At 38.6% G+C, this 16413-nt stretch overlaps 2 protein-coding genes across 6 annotated transcripts in view; one reads left to right on the forward strand and one right to left on the reverse strand.

Moving 5' to 3' along the window:
- The window catches only part of MTBP (MDM2 binding protein), an 80527-nt gene extending 77407 nt beyond the window's left edge, over window positions 1-3120 (reverse strand). For 3 of the 4 annotated variants that reach the window (XM_060195652.1, XM_060195653.1, XM_060195654.1), the window contains exons 1-2: window positions 2785-3120; window positions 924-1004 (exon numbers count right to left, since the gene is read on the reverse strand). In XM_060195652.1, coding sequence (XP_060051635.1) covers window positions 924-1004; window positions 2785-2902 — 199 coding nt within the window. In that variant the 5' untranslated portion in view covers window positions 2903-3120. The remainder of the gene's footprint in view (window positions 1-923; window positions 1005-2784) is intronic. The other variant, XM_007526234.3, reaches the window with a different exon arrangement.
- Window positions 3121-3195: 75 nt separating this feature from the next.
- MRPL13 (mitochondrial ribosomal protein L13) overlaps window positions 3196-16413 on the forward strand; it is a 30780-nt gene continuing 17562 nt past the window's right edge. For both annotated transcript variants that reach the window (XM_007526235.3, XM_060195646.1), the window contains exons 1-4: window positions 3196-3310; window positions 5794-5917; window positions 10742-10835; window positions 14147-14207. In XM_007526235.3, coding sequence (XP_007526297.1) covers window positions 3284-3310; window positions 5794-5917; window positions 10742-10835; window positions 14147-14207 — 306 coding nt within the window. In that variant the 5' untranslated portion in view covers window positions 3196-3283. The remainder of the gene's footprint in view (window positions 3311-5793; window positions 5918-10741; window positions 10836-14146; window positions 14208-16413) is intronic.

The raw sequence follows: 16413 nt of genomic DNA on the forward strand, positions 1-16413 counted from the left end.
ATAGTGCTGGGAGGGAACCCCAGTCAAGGAATTAGGTATAACATATTTATGGTGTATTTGGGCTAAGGACAAAATCATAACTCCTTCTCTCCATACCTACTTCTATGGGACTAATGATGGGGGAAAAAAAAAAAAATCTCATAGAGAGGAAAAAAAAAAATCACCAGTTGAGATGCTTGAATGGTTTTCATAACAATTTTATGAGATTTAAGCATCAAGAAAAGAGACTAAGCATCTCTCTACAGTTTGTATTTTCTTTAATACTTTATGGGGGACAGGATAATGGCTTATAGGCATTATCCCATCTCCCCATAAAAGGGGTCTAGAAGACACTCACACCTCCAATCTAGGGCCCTCTCCCCCAGCATACACCAGGACTTTAGTGTCCCTTCATCCTGTCCCCTTTGCTCCTTCCCACAGAATTTTGCTTTGGTGCAATATGCCACATCCAGTCCAAGTTTCACTTGATGTTTTCCCTTAACTGTTTCTTTTTCTTAAGTTCCCTCTATGAGTGAGACCATTCAGTGCTGGCCCTTCTCTTTCTGGCTTGTCTCACTCAATATACCTTCAAGTTCTGACCAAGATATTACAAAAGAGGTGGCTTCCTTTTTAATAGCTGCACAGTATTTCACTGTGTATATGTACGACTTTCTTGGCCAGTCAGGAAAGAGCCTGCCAAGTCATAGGCCTGCTTCTTGTATTCTGATGAAACTCCAAACATTTTCCCAAAGTAGTCTAATTTACTTTCCCCTGAGGCCTCCCCAACAGCTGGGTATCTCTGTTCTGACGTATGACATTCTCACAGGTATAAAGTGGTATATTATTGTTTGATTTACACATAATCAACCAGTAATTTATATATTCCTACGTGACAAAAATTAAACACTGTGCAAGAGAAATAAAAGGGTCTATACTATACTTACCAGGAAAACAGCTGTCTTCTTTATTAATTGAAGCGCTAATGCTTTTTTTCAGGAGCTGGTACACATCTGCTGCTGTTAAGTCTGTAAAACAAAAGACAGATGAGACTCAAGAGTCATATAAAGGAGGCCTAGTCCAATTTCATCAACAGAAACTCTTAGGAACAAACTCCTGTATATAAAAGAACTACATATTATGAAACTTTACATATATGTAAATCTAAACTAAGCAGAGAAAACAGGAAAGTCTCCTAGTCTTTACAAGGTAGCCAGTTAACACAAATCCAAAGCTATCTAACAGAAAACTTTCCCTATGATAGTACTGTCATAATGCTCCACACACAAGAGATATACTTCTTCCTCCTAAAAACAATTAAGTAAAATATACAGAACCTAATGGGACAAGAGCATCAGAAAGCAATGCAGTATCAAAGTGGTTTAAAAAAATATTTTACTTTTATAATTTGCTTTTAAACCTAGTTTACAAGTGAGATGTCTCCTCTTACTAGGATGTAAACTCTTGCAAGACTCATGCCGCTTTCTTTCCCATTTTTTTTTTTTTTGTAAAAGATCCTTTTGGATCACAGAAGGCAGAAATACCCATTGGAGGCACTTTACTTCCCAAAGGCAGCAACTCTTACTATGCACAGAAAATGCATTTAGTTACATTCTTGCTGAGTTAAGAACATCTTGTAACCACAAATCTGTCCTTAAATTTCAAGCACAATATTATGTTTCCATCCAGTACTAGGTTGATCTCTGAGGCAAAACTCTGAATATAAAGAAATGGGATTCCCACATAGATAATGATGGGCCTAGACCTCTAACAGATCCCTCTCTCCACTATCACTGGTCATCTCCATTAGGAACAGCATCGTGGATCCTCCTGCGGGTGTCTATAGGACCTTGTCCTCAATATGGAAAAATGGTAGAAATGCCCCACTCTAAAAGGAGGTCAGGTCAACGTACTCTGCTATTCCAGGAAGATTGGTCCTGAAATGAGTGCTGCCTAGAATGTTTCCAGCTGTGACCATGGACCGCCAGCTCAGACCTACCAGGATGCAGAGGCTACACAGGCTCCTGTGTTGAATATGGGTACCAGATCAGATCAATGGGGTTTTACAGTTAATGGTACTTATATACTTTCCCCATATTTGGGAGCTGTTCTCTGCCTTGATCCAGCTCTAGTCCTATTCCCAAATTTCACATCATCTCCCCAGACAATACTTTCTTCCCATCAGCATGTTAGCTGTTGGGCTCAGGCAAAAATTAGTGAAGTCATTGGAATATACCTAAAATAGACTTCCAAGTATCTTCCAATAGGAAGACCCCAAATCTCATGTGCTATATTCTTGCCTTTAGGTTCCTGATTACTAAACCATTTGTTCTGCTTTATATTTTAATGCTTTTCAGCCACCAAGCTGCAGATGCTACCACGACACCAACCTGACTTCCCTGGGCAGATGACTTCACCAATGTGTCCTGGAACCGCATCTCCCAGAGCCCTGACCCACTAGGGAAAGATAGAAACAGGTCGGGGGTATAGATCGACCTGCCAGCGCCCATGTCCAGTGGAGAAGCAACTACAGAAGCCAGACCTTCCACCTTCTGAACCCCATAATGACTCTGGGTCCATGCTCCCAGAGTGATAAAGAATCGGAATAGGGGTGATGGGATACGGAGCTCTGGTGGTAGGAACTGCACCCCTCTTATCTTGCTAAATCAATAAAATGTAAATTAATTTAAAAAATGGGAATCTAAAAAAACTGGAATTCAAGACCCTCAGCAGCGCATCTGATCATGAACACCAATTCTCCCTGCCTTGCATGGAGTTCCCGCTCGTCTGCTCTGCTGCGGCGCTTACCCGGCAGCTTCTCGGCGCCAGTAACCGTGGCAGCCCCGGCTTCATGTAGGACTTGCTCCCCCGCGGCCGACAGGCCCCTTCCCTCCCCCCAGATCACCAGGAGCAGGTGGCGATCCATTGCCCCGGCATCGCCACTGTGCAGGGTCTCCCGGTTAGCAAACAAATTGCCGCGCGCTAGCCGATGCACTTCCGGTCCCTTTCCACTTGGGTCGACTGGAAACTGTCCGCGCAATATCGGGTTTTTTTCCCAGAACGTTTATAACAAGCGGGTTGTTATTTCTGGATTTTTTCTCATTATATCTGCAGCATCTCCTCCCTTCGTGACGCAACTGCTGTAGGGGGTCCTGGAAAAGTGACTAAACTGACAAATGGTCAGAGGTCTAGGAACTTTTATGCTCGGTTATTGGCGTTTCCCTAGGGGGCCGATTTTACTGCGCACTGGTGAAGGATCCCGGAAGTCCCGGAAGAATAGGGGATTCTGGTCCTGCTTGTGGCAGACATGTCGAGTTTTTCTAAAGCCACACAGGTGAGATCGGGCTTTTGGGACTCGGTGGGATTCATTCCCCTGGTAAAAAGGTATCGACACCCGCCCCGCCTCCCAGCCCCGGGTTAAGGGGAACCGAACTGACGAAAAAAGCCGAGGCTTTGCCGGGGCGCACGTTAGAAGGCTGCGGTTTATTATTCTTACTGTTACTATTTACATGGCGGTGACTGGTTCTTGTCCCTCAAGAAAGGGGTTAAAGGAAACGTTCAGAGAGGTGCATCACAGGGGGCTTTGCAAACCATTGCAAGTTATTATTGTTATTATTTATATGGCGTTGGCACAGATCAGGCTGGCAACTACAAGTGTTCACTACAAATGGCTTAAGAAGCATTGCTACAGTTTTGATGTTACATAGGCTAATTGTATACAAATGTAGAGGTCAAGAGAGAGGGCCAGAATAGAGACGGACATTAGGGTGTGCGGGTGACACCCTAAAGGGAGTGAATTTAAAGAAAAGATAACTGCATTCTGGGGTATTCTAGAAGCATGAGCTTAGGGGATATCTTCGCCCACCCTGTCCAACGCTTGACGTCTCGTCACCCAATCTGGTCCCCTAAGCCTACACTGAACTTCTCTGTTCCAGTCTCTTGGAAACAGAGTTGGCAGTCAGCTGAGGTAAAGAACAAACACCTCATCACAGACCCCTGCAAGCGTCAACCCGGCTTTGACCTAGCACGTTATGATTGGGCCCTCCTCAATCGCTATGGAACAGGCCATGGCCGGTGTGCCGCTATGTTCCATCGCTGGGGAGCCAGAGAGGACCTGAACTGCCCCTGCGGCTACAGACAGACTATGACCCACATAGTCAACGACTGCCACCTCTCCAGATTCAAAGGAGGTCTCTAAACTTTACATCAGGCTCAACCTGACGCTGTTGACTGGCTACGGAAGAAGGGCAAACGCTAGAAGAAGAAGAAAAAAGCTTAGGGGATAACAACAGATCATGGGGGAAACAACAGTGTTGGTCTGTAGATAAGTGACATAAAATACAAAGGAGGGAAAAGTTTATCAACTATACCTAAGACTTAGAACTGAATGAAAGAATTGGAAACTTGAGCGTCATAGTCACTTTGACAGTCCGTAATGATGTGTGTGTATGGGAAGAGGGGGAGAAACACCAGATTGCAGTAGATAGAAGAGAGTGTGAAAGACAATTGTAGTAAATACCAATGTTTGTAAATGTCTTGCTACGGAAGAGAGATCGTAGCTGGTATAAAAGTGAAGTTAGTTTATAAAAAAATAATAATAAGTTTCTGGCCAAGGAAACCATTCAGTTTATTGGAGGATTGCAAAAAAAGCTATACCCAGTATTGTTTCATAGTTACTCCCATTCCTTTATCACCTTTCTTGTGGTTTTGAGGTGAATCTTGGACATTTGATATTTGTGTGTGTGTATAATGGCATGTATCTGACATTCTTTTTTAAAATATATTTAATTTATTATTGGATAGAGATAGAGAGAAATTGAGAGAGGAGGAGGAGATAGAGAGGGAGAGAGACCCCTGCAGCCCTGCTTCACCATTCGTGAAGCTTTCCCCTGGCAGGTGGTTAGCAGGGGCTTGAACCTGGGTCCTTGTGCACTGTCATGTGTGTGCTTAACCAGGTGCACCACCACCTGGACATTTGTTATATATCAGTAAATAGTTCAGTATGTTTTCTACAAGATAAAAGTTATTTTTAAAAACATAATTTTAAAACTGATTACTTATTATCAAATATCCAATTTGTTCAAATCTCCAATTTTATTTTTTGGTTTGATTGTTTTTTTGGCAGAGCTATGGCCTTGCAAATGTGAGGTTTTACTACTGATGAGCAGCTTTTTCATTCAGCTAGAGAGAAGGTGAGAAAGTCAGAGAGAGGGAGACACACATGTATCCCACAAACCAGAGCTTCCCATCTTGTCTTGGCATCTCCCATTTTGTATGGGGGCCTCAAACCTGGACCATAAGCATGGCAAGGCTTGTGCCCTACCTGGTAAGCTATCTCTCCAAGCCTAGAATTTTTCTTTCCCTCACCAATTATTTTTTGTCCTCACCAGTGCATAACTGACTTGGACTGACTTTTTCAGATGGAGAGAAAGGGAGAGAGTGATACAGACAGACAGAAACACAACACAGCCAAAGTTTTCCCCTGTGCCTTGGTTGTCTCCTCAAACTTGAGTCGTGTAATGGCAAAATAGATAGGCGCTTTCCCAGGTGAGCTATCTCACCGTCCCTTGTATTAATCTTAATAAAGATGGCCCCTATTGCTAACAGAAAACCAGGATGGGAAAATTTGTTAATTTTAGAAGAGAGACCCTCCCCTTTCCTTACCCAAAATAGAAATCAAAACAAAGATTTTAATGATGAGCTCTGCTTTTCGGAGTTATTTACATTACTGTAAAATACATGCAATGATATATGCTAATAAATTCTACTGTTTCCACTGTTACTAGAATTCTTCTTTATTTTATCCTTGTTTTCCAGCAATGGGCCACATTTGCTCGAGTTTGGTATCTGTTGGATGGCAAAATGCAGCCCCCTGGCAAACTTGCTGCTGTGGCATCAGTTAAACTTCAAGGATTGCACAAGCCTATGTACCACCAGCTGAGTGAGTATCATTTTAGACATGTTTTCCTGCTAGAATATAACCTGGAACAAGTGGGCTGGAGTCAGGATCCCTTATTCCATTCTTAACTAAAAATCTAATGGGGGAGTCAGGTGGTAGGACAGTGGATTAAGCACATGTGGCGCAAAGCACAAGGACCGGCGTAAGGATCCCAGTTTGAGCCCCTGGCTCCCCACCTGCAGGGGAGTCGCTTCACAGGCGGTGAAGCATGTCTGCAGATGTCTATCTTTCTCTCCCCCTCTCTGTCTTCCCTTCCTCTCTCCATTTCTCTCTGTCCTATCCAACAACGATGACATCAATAATAACTACAACAATAAAACAACAAGGTCAACAAAAGGGAATAAATAAATATTTTTTAAAAAGCCTAATGGGGCACTAAAATGAATTTGATTTATTCTGAGGAAAAAGACACAGACTGGTTTCCCCCAAGAACACCCCATTTCACATCATTTCCTCCATTTGCTTCTCGAAGCAAGAGCTTATTTTGAGCTGTAAATTGAGTGGTTGTCATTATACTTGTGTGTCCACAGGACTGTGTACACTTGAATAAAGAGATTTCCATAATGAGAAAGTAAGCTTTCCTGCCCTTTTTATGGGGAGTGATCAGTGGTGGTGGAGAGAGGATCCATTAGAGGTCTAGGCCCAACATATTTATGTGGGAATCAAAAGATTCTCTGACGAGGGCCCCAGATAATAGGTGGTGTGATGAGCCAGTCTCTTCCCTGTATCCAGCTTTTGTAGCAGGACAAGGTTTTATATAAACAAATAGATGCACAGAGATAGAGGGACAGATACCACAGAACCAGAGATTCCTTCAGGACAACACTATCCAGGATAGCTCTCTCACCCACCCTTGGCCTTTACTTTTTTCTTATTTTTATTATGCACATTTTCATATACAGATATTATTCAAATAATAGTATGGTGAATTTTTATACCCTTCACTTAGATTACACAATTTTTAACATTTCACCATGCATTTTTCACTCAGTCATTTGAAAATGAGGTGCAAATATCATAGCATCTCACCCTGAATGTAAGGATATGTCTCCTAAGGATAATCATAGTCTTCTGTGTAACTAAAATGCCATTATCACACTTAAAGAAATAAATGATAATTTAGTCAGTTAGAATCCACTGTGTATTCCAATTTCTCTAGTAGTCTTAAGAATAGTTTTGTTTTTTTTGGGTATCTCTAGGTCTTCACTACTCCAGGCTGTCTTTTTCAGATAGAGACAGAAAAAGAGGAGGAGAAAAGAAAAAGAAAAAAACACCTTCCTGCACTGTGGTGGGGGCTGGGCTTAAACCTGAGTTGCAGATGGCAAAGCAGCAAGTGAACTACGTACGGCTGGTCCCTGAAAACAGTTTTAACTTTTTTATTTTATTTTATTTTTTAGCTGCTACATTTTGGAATCAGGATTCAACCCATATTTATGTCTTGCCTTTAGTCATTACATTCCTTTATTCTCCCTTGGTCTAAAATCTTTTTTTTTTTTTTTCACCATTTTGAGGAGTTCAGGCTAATTTTCATGTAGAGACTATTTTCTTTTTAAAAAATTTATATTATTTATTGTTAGTTTGAGACAGTGAAATTATGAAGGAGAAGATAGAGAAAGAGAAAGACAGAAACCTATAGCTCTACTTTACCACTTGTGGAGCTTTCCCCCTGTAGATGGGAACCAGAGGCTTGAACCCAGGTCCTTGCGCACTGTAGTGTGTGCACTTAACCAGGTGCACCACTGCCTGGCCCCCGAGTGTGTTTTCTGAGAACACATTCCTACTTACTTACTTTCTTTCATCCTCTGTCTCTTGCCCTCTCAAAAACTCTTCTTTCTTAGTTCCCTTTGCTATCTTCAATTTTGTAAACTCCCAAGTTTTTCCTCTCTAAAAATTAGGAGTGCCTCAAAACCTAATACTTTATTCTTCACACTTTCTAGCTTATTGTTTTTAGTCTTTTATCTTGAAATATGATCTGTTTGTTAATGACTTCCCAACTTATTTCACCATTTCTGACCTATGTGGAGACTCACATAGTTAAATTTCTACTCAGAGTTCTGAGTGTCTAGTAAACATCCCCACCAGAATAACTTCTTTTGGAGCTGTCTTGCTTTATTGTCCAATTCATGGTGTTCCTTCTATTTTTCCCCCATCTCAAATAATAGCATCTGTTTTCTTCATTGTTCTAGCCAGACTTTTTTATTCATCTGTAATTTCTCTTTATTTAACTCTACAAATGTGTGTATGTGTTTGTACAAATATAAACGTGTCTAGACACACAAACACAGTTAAGTCTTTTAAGTCTTCACTTAAAGTGAGGAAAGGTGATGTTCTTAAAGTTGGCTAACCTACCTACCTTCCTCAATTTAAAATGATAGCTATTTTCATTTTAATTTTGCAGTCTTTTTTTTTTAAGAATTTATTTATTTATTCATGAGAAAGATAGGAGGCGAGAGGAAGAACCAGACATCACTCCGGTACATGTGCTGCTAGAGGTTGAACTCAGGACCTCATGCTTGAGAGTCTAATGCTTTATCCACTGTGCCACCTTTCGGACCACTGAAGTCTTCTTTTTTAAAATATTTATTCCCTTTTGTTGCTCTTGTTATTTTATTGTTGTTATTGATGTCATTTTTGTTGGATAGGACAGAGAGAAATGGAAAGAGGAGGGGAAGACAGTGGGAGAGAAAGACGCCTGCTGACCTGCTTCAGCTCTTGTGAAGAGACTCCCTGTAGGTAGGGAGCCGGGGGCTCGAAGTGGGATCCTTACACCACTCCTTGCGCTTTGCGCCACCTGCGCTTAACCCCCTGCGCTACCACCCGACTCCCTAATTTTGAAGTCTTAACTGAATGTTTGTTCTTCAGTTCACAACAGGGTCATCATCTAAAACAAATCTCTGCTGTGAAATACCTAACATCTTTGGGAACTGAAGATTAAGATGTTGCCAGTAAATTCCGGCATGCTTTGTTCACACCACAGCATCTTTACACTCAGTGGATTTTCCTTTCTTTCTATTTCCCATGTCTTCTGCTATTTTTTAAATAGTACTTCATACTTTCCTGTGTACATTTTTGTGTAGAAATGCCATAGGTCTCTACTTAATCTGCTATGATGGCTTATTGTTTATGAAAGATTTCTAGTGTAGTCTTTTGGGTTTATCATGCCATCTGCAAAAAGTAAGTTTCATTTCTTTTTTTTTTTCTTTTTTTTTTCAGTTTTCCTTTTATTTCTCTTCTTTTTACTGATTACTGTGACTTGGATTTGTATGGTAAATAATAGTGGTGAGATTAGAATCCATGTCTTGTTCCTGCCCTCAACAGGATAGCTTTCAGGTTTTCACCGCTTAGTATAGGGTTTTTTTAAACACATTTTTTAAAATTTTATTATTATTATTTATTTTCCCTTTTGTTGTGGTTATTGTTGTTATTGATGTCGTTGTTGTTGGATAGGACAGAGAAAAATGGAGAGAGGAGGGGAAGACAGAGAGGGGGAGAGAAAGAGAGACACCTGCAGACCTGCTTCACAGTCTGTGAAGCAACTCCCCTGCAGGTGGGGAGCGGGCTCGAACCAGGATCCTTACACCGGTCCTTGCTTTGTGCCACATGCGCTTAACCCGCTATGCTATCGCCCAACCCCCAGCCATAGATTTTTTAATGGCTACTGTCTTAACTGTATTCAGATAGCTTCCTTCCATTGCCAGTCCTTCATCTCCCTGGATTCCCGTTCACTCTCATAGAGGAACTCCCTCTGCCTTAGCCCTTTCCTTCACATCTGCCCTGCATAATACTTGCCATATATCAGAGCAAATAAAAATTCATTGAACAATGGCACTACAATACATTAAATCCATAATGTCAATAAATGTCAGTGGCTTAAACTCACCCATCAAAAGGCACAGAGTGGGGGGATGGATCAGAAAACATAACCCAACCATGTGCTGCTTGCAAGAATCCCATCTGACACAACATAAACACAGACTTAAAGTGAAAGGATGGAAAACTATCATACAGGCTAATGGACCACAAAAAAAGGCTGAACAGCCATTCTCATCTCAGACACAATAGATTTTAAATTAAATAAAGTGATAAAAGATAGGCAAGGACATTACATAATGATTAGAGGATCAATCAGCCAAGAAGACTTAACAATTATTAACATCTATGCACCCAATGAGGGACCATCTAAATACATCAAGCACCTACTGAAAGAACTTCAAAAATACATCAATAGTAATACAATAATAGTGGGAGATTTTAACACCCCGCTCTTACACTTAGATCAACAAAGCAGAGAATCAACAAAGAAACAATAGAATTAAATGAGGAGATGGTCAGACTAGACCTCCTGGACATCTTCAGAGCCCTTCACCCCAAAAAACTGGAATACACATTTTTCTCAAATCCACACAACACATACTTAAGGATAGACCACATGTTAGGCCACAAAGACAGCCTCAGTAAATTCAAGAGCATTGAAATCAATCCCAAGTATCCTCTCAGACCACAGTGGAGTAAAACTAACATTTAACAACAAACAGAAAATTATTAAAAGACACATAATTTGGAAACTAAATAACATAATCCTTAACAACCACTGGGTCAGAGAGTCACCCAAGCAAGAAATTCAAATGTTCCTGGAAACAAATGAAAATGAAGACACAACCTATCAAAATATTTGGGACACAGCTAAAGCAGTATTGAGAGGGAAACTCATAGCCATACAATCACATATTAAACAACAACAACAAAAAAAGCTCAAATAAACGACCTTACTGCACACCTCAAAATCTCTTTTCTTTTAAAACATAGGTGACTGTGGAGATCATGTTGTCATAATGAACACAAGACATATTGCATTTTCTGGAAACAAATGGGAACAAAAGGTATACTCGTCACATACTGGGTAAGATATTTCTTGTCTTATTAAGAAATATAGGCAATTAAATTGTATTACTCTTAATAATGTCAATTTTATTTAAGTGAAAAACTTTTTTTTAATTAATTTTATTGGCGGTTGGTAGTTCATAGTATATTCTTTAATACATAGGCATGACATTTCATCTCCCCGTGATTGGTGTTTAGGAAACACAAGAGGATCCCAATGTCCCTTCATCCTTCCCTTTCCACCTTTCCCAGAGTCCTTTGCTTTGGTGCCATATGTCACACTCAGTCTAAGTTTCATCTTATATTTTCCTTTACTTTTTTTCTTCCACCTGTGAGATCATTCAGTATTCTTTCTCTTTCTGACTTATCTCACTCAACATGATGCCTTCAAATTCTAACTTTTTTTTTTCTGTTTTATTGCCACCAGTATTATCACTTATGTTCTGTGCCTGCACAATGAATTCACCAATCCTGGCATCCTTTTTTTTTTTTTTTTTTCTGTATCTTTTACTTTTTTATTAGATAAAACAGAAAAATTGAGACAGGAGCAGTGAGAGAGAGAGGCACCTGAAAGAACTAAAGAGATAATTTTTCTATAGAAGAGATACACATCACCCATAGACACATGAAGAAATGCTTCACTCACTTATCATTAAAAACTGCAAATAATTCCACTTCCCCAGAGCCCCACCCTACTAGAGAAAGAGAGAGGCAGACTGGGAGCATGGACCAACCAGTCAACACTGAACCATATTCAGCAGGGAAGCAATTACAGAAGCCAGACCTTCCACCTTCTGCAACCCACAATGACCTTGGGTCCATACTCCCAGAGAGATAAACAATGGGAAAGCTATTGGGGAGGGGATGGGTTATAGAGATCTGGTGGTGGGAATTGTGTGGCGTTATATCACTCCTCTCCTACGGTTTTCTTAATGTCTCCTTTTAAAAATAAATAAAAAATAATAATAATAAAAAAGAAAAATGCAAATAAAACTACCCTGAAATACCATCTCACACTTGAGAAAATGTGAAATGACAAAGGAAATGACAGGTGTTGTAGTCTGCTACACTGCTGGTGGGAATGCAAACTGACATAGTCCCTTTGGAAGACTGTATGGACAGTCCTTAAACAAATAAAAATAAAATTACTTTAAGATTCAGCAATAACACTCGAGCATTTTATCCAGTGTGGACACTCAAACACTAATTTAAAGGGACATATGCATCCCTATGTTCATAGCTGCATTATTCACAATAGACAAAGAGTGGAAGCAGCCTAAATGCTCATTGTCAGAGAACTGGCTGAAGAAATTATAGGATATATATTCCATGAAATATTACTCTGCAATGAAAAAATGATATTGTGTCCTTTAGGATAAAATGGATGGAATTGGTGGTGATTATTCTTCAGCAAAATAAATGAATAGATGAAAGACAACTACCAGACGATTTCACTCACATGTGAAGTCTAGACATCTAATTTATATGAACTTGCAAAAAAAAAAAATCCAAACAAAACAGAAGCAATCAAACTGTAAGACTTCTGAGAAAGTAGTGGTCATCTGTGGGAGGTTGGAGAGTAGGGATATGGAACTTTGGTAGTGAGTATGGTGTGGAACTATTCATTGTGATCTTATAATCTTAAAGCAAACTATAAATAACAAATAATATATATATATATATGTTTAAAAACGGAAAGAAAGATAAGCACCTGCAGACCTGCTTTACTGCTTATGAAGTTGCCCCTCATCCCTGTAAATGGGGAGCAGGGGTTTAAACCTGAGTTTCTGTGCATAGTAAAGTGTGTATTCACTGGCAAGCCGCTGCCCAACCCCTAAGGAAAAAAATACTTATTAATGAGAAAGAAAGGAGAGAGAAACAGACATCACTCTGATACATGTGCTGCTGGGGATTGAACTCAGGACCTCATGCTTGAGAGTCTAGTGCTTTATTCACTGCACCACCTCCTGGACCACATGTAATTACCTTTTTTTTCAGCTATAAAAGTTAACTGAATATTATATTATTCAGATTGTTCCCTCAGAATTTTATACTAGCTTTACAGAATCCTCAGGATAAACCTGTCCATGTCCTTGAAATATAATGTAAATAGCATTATGATTTAGACTTTCCAAGTCAGTTCTAGATATAGAAAGCTAATCTTTAACATAGATAGTGTTAAGTATTTCCATGTAAAGGAAAGATAAAAGAATAATAGCGTAAGTAGGTATTTCTTTTTCTTGAATTGAAGTTCTGTGAAACAAATATGAGGTTATCCATTTGAAAACTTCTCCTTTCTCAGTAAATTCCTAAATTTGCTTTCTTGAGTTTCATTCCTAAAGTGTAATTCTTTAAATTATCTTTAAGATGTGTCCAGTTATTATTAAAAGAAACATATAAAAGGCAATACTTAGCTAATCTAAAACTTTACTATTCACTGACTACATTTTTTCTACTTTCTGAAAAATTATTTAGATATTTATCTGTTCAGTGTGGTAAAGCTTTATATATGAATATTAGTTTTGCTTTAAATTTCTTAAGTACCTTCTTAAAACTTTTTTTGGTAAGTATTTATCATTTGATTTCTTTTTAAAAATATGCATTTATTATTGGATAGAGACAGAGAAATTTAGAGAGGAGGGGGAGATAGGGAAAAAGTCAGACAGAGACACTTTTTTTTTTTTTAAATTTTTTTTTATATTTTATTTATTTTTTCCCTTTTGTTGCCCTTGTTGTTTTATTGTTGTAGTTATTATTGTTGTTGTCGTTGTTGAATAGGACAGAGAGAAATGGAGAGAGGGAGGGGAAGACAGAGAGGAGGAGAGAAAGATAGACACCTGCAGACCTGCTTCACCGCCTGTGAAGCGACTCCCCTGCAGGTGGGGAGCCGGGGTTCGAACCGGGATCCTTATGCCGAGAGACACTTTTTTTAAAAGATTTTATTTATTAGACATCACTCTGGCACGTGTGCTGCCGGGGATCGAACTCAGGACCTCATGCTTGAGAGTCGAAAGCTTTATCACTGTTCCACCTCCTGGACCACAGAGAGACACTTCTTTTATTTTTATTTATAAAATGGAAATATTGACAAGACTATAGGATAAAAGGGGTACATTTCCACACAATGCCCACCCCCAGAGCTCCATATCCAATCCCTTCCCTTGATAGCTTCCCTATTCTTTATCCCTCTGGGAGTATGGGCCCAGGATCATTGTGGGGTGCAGAAGTTGGAAGGTCTGGCTTCTGTAATTGCTTCTCCACCAAACAAGTCGATCCATACTCCCAGCCTGTCAGAAAGAGACACTTCTAATGTCTTCTGCTTTTTAACAGCTACCCAGGTGGATTTAGACAAGTAACAGCTGCCCAACTTCACCGGAAGGATCCAGTAGCAGTAAGTTCATTGTGTTTTTTATTCTACATTGTTTGTGGAAAGACTTATTGGACACTCTTTCTTCATTCTTTGTTTTCTTCTGAAGTAGCTAGCATTTAGTGCTATTAAGTTCTTCACATTATCTATGCCATACCAGTTTAGAGAAGTAATATTTCATTGCCATTCTATTCTGTATATTCCTAGTAACTGCCTATTGTGTTTTTGTATGTAGTCAAAGATCCTTTTCTTTTTAATTCTGGACACCTGCATAATTAATTAGACTATGATATGTTTGCTGCAAACATCTTGTAATGGCCCTTCTTATCTGCAGTAATGCTACTTAACTGGGTCACTTTTAAAAATAAATCATATCAGTTCAATGACTTACTTGTATATATTCTTACTTTACTCTGGATCATTTTAAGATCTTTTCTTTGGCTCTGGAATTCATATTTTAGGGGCCTTCTTTTAATTTTGTTAGATATGTTTAGGTGCGAAAATTTTGTTTCCCCTATATTTGTGTTGAAAATCTAGATTTAGGATGGACTCACACCTTGCAGGAAGCCAGTGACCACATGGAAAATATCAGAGTACTCATTTTCTTGTAGTTCTTTCTTCTGTTTCTGGTCTCTGTTTGGGTCTAACTTTTTTCATTTATTTTATTAGTGCATACTTATTACTTTGTCCTTTGGCTTATATACTGGGAAAAATTTCTAATCCACTATTCTTTATTTCTGTAAGCTGGTCTGCAGCTGTTACTTTGCATTTTTATCTTTTTTTCCTTGACTGTAAGTCTGAACTATACTTGATGCTGCATAGATAGCATTTTCCTCCTTTAGAAACTATATTAGTTTTATTTACATGCATACATAAATGAGAAGTGTTAGATTATAAAGACATGTTTTTTATGTCCTTAAACTGGTGAGTAAAAGTAAGTTTTGTTTTTTTTTACTGCAGCTGTTTGGTGTAACACTGTCTAAAATCTTCTTGGTTCAAGGGTTGAGGGAAGGGATTTTTTTATACCTATTTTACAAAATGGTTCTTAAGACTGTTCTTAAGACTGTGCTTCTTAAGATCTATTAGTGTTCTGTTTCATAATGTATGTGTTTTAAACTACTATAGGTTAATTAAATTGCAATTAATAATATGAGTTTTATAGAATGGCACTGAAAACATAAGAGTTTCTGATAATGTGTAACTTTAATGTTATATAGCCTTAATACTTTCTAAATTTTCTATTTAATTCCTATGTGCTAGCTTTACACTAGGGGGCAGTATAGTTCAACTTTCTGATATTAAGACTGAATAACATTTATAGAAATTGTTTCAGATTGTTTTGTATGAAAAAGTTTAAAATGATAACAAAATGTTTGTGAAAGGCTTATAAGAAATTTCATTTATATTTAAATATACTAAGTTTATAAATCATACAGTTGATTGTTTTGTAAAAGATTGACTTGTTAAGGAAGGTGTCATTCATTTTACTTTCAATTAAAACACTGAATGTTTACCTGGAGCTGTTCGTCTTCTAAGCTGGCAGACAGTTTACTAATCAGAAGTTGGTGATTTGTCTTAGAATAGAATTTGTTTCTTAATACATCCCTCTGTTAGCAAAATCTTAGAATATTACTTGTAAAATACATAAAATTATATATAGATTATTTAATTGTTGAAATATAGGCAGTCATTAATCCTACACTCAAATTCAGCCCTTTCTTTTGTTTGTTTGTTTGTTTGTTTGTTTATTACCAGAGCACTGCTCAGCTCTGGTTGGTGTTGGTGCTGAGGATTGAACCTGGAACTTCGTTTGGAGCCTCAGGCATGAAAGTCTCTTTGCATAACCATTATGCTTATCTACCCCTGCAGGTGTTTTAGTTTATTAAAGAATTTTTGTATTCTTGTATCTTTCTTTGACCACAATTCTGTCTTCTATCATTTTTCTCTTTTCTGTGACTGTATTATTGTTAAAGCAAATGATGCGTGCCATGGGTTGCAGATCATATGAGGAAAATTTTTTTTCTGTCATTTTCACTTTCTGAATTCCTCACATCTTATGTTTTAGTCTCTAGACTAAAATTACTTGGCCTTTATATTTTGGTTATATGTGTATCCAGAGCATACCTTTATATGTTTCTTTTTTTTTTCTCCTGCTACGCTGTGACCAATCCATATTTTCTAGTTCCCTATTTTGCATGCTGTGCTTTTGAGGGATGCATATTGTTTTGTT

The sequence above is a fragment of the Erinaceus europaeus genome, chromosome 1, assembly GCF_950295315.1.
Source record: "Erinaceus europaeus chromosome 1, mEriEur2.1, whole genome shotgun sequence".
Lineage (NCBI taxonomy): Eukaryota > Metazoa > Chordata > Mammalia > Eulipotyphla > Erinaceidae > Erinaceus > Erinaceus europaeus.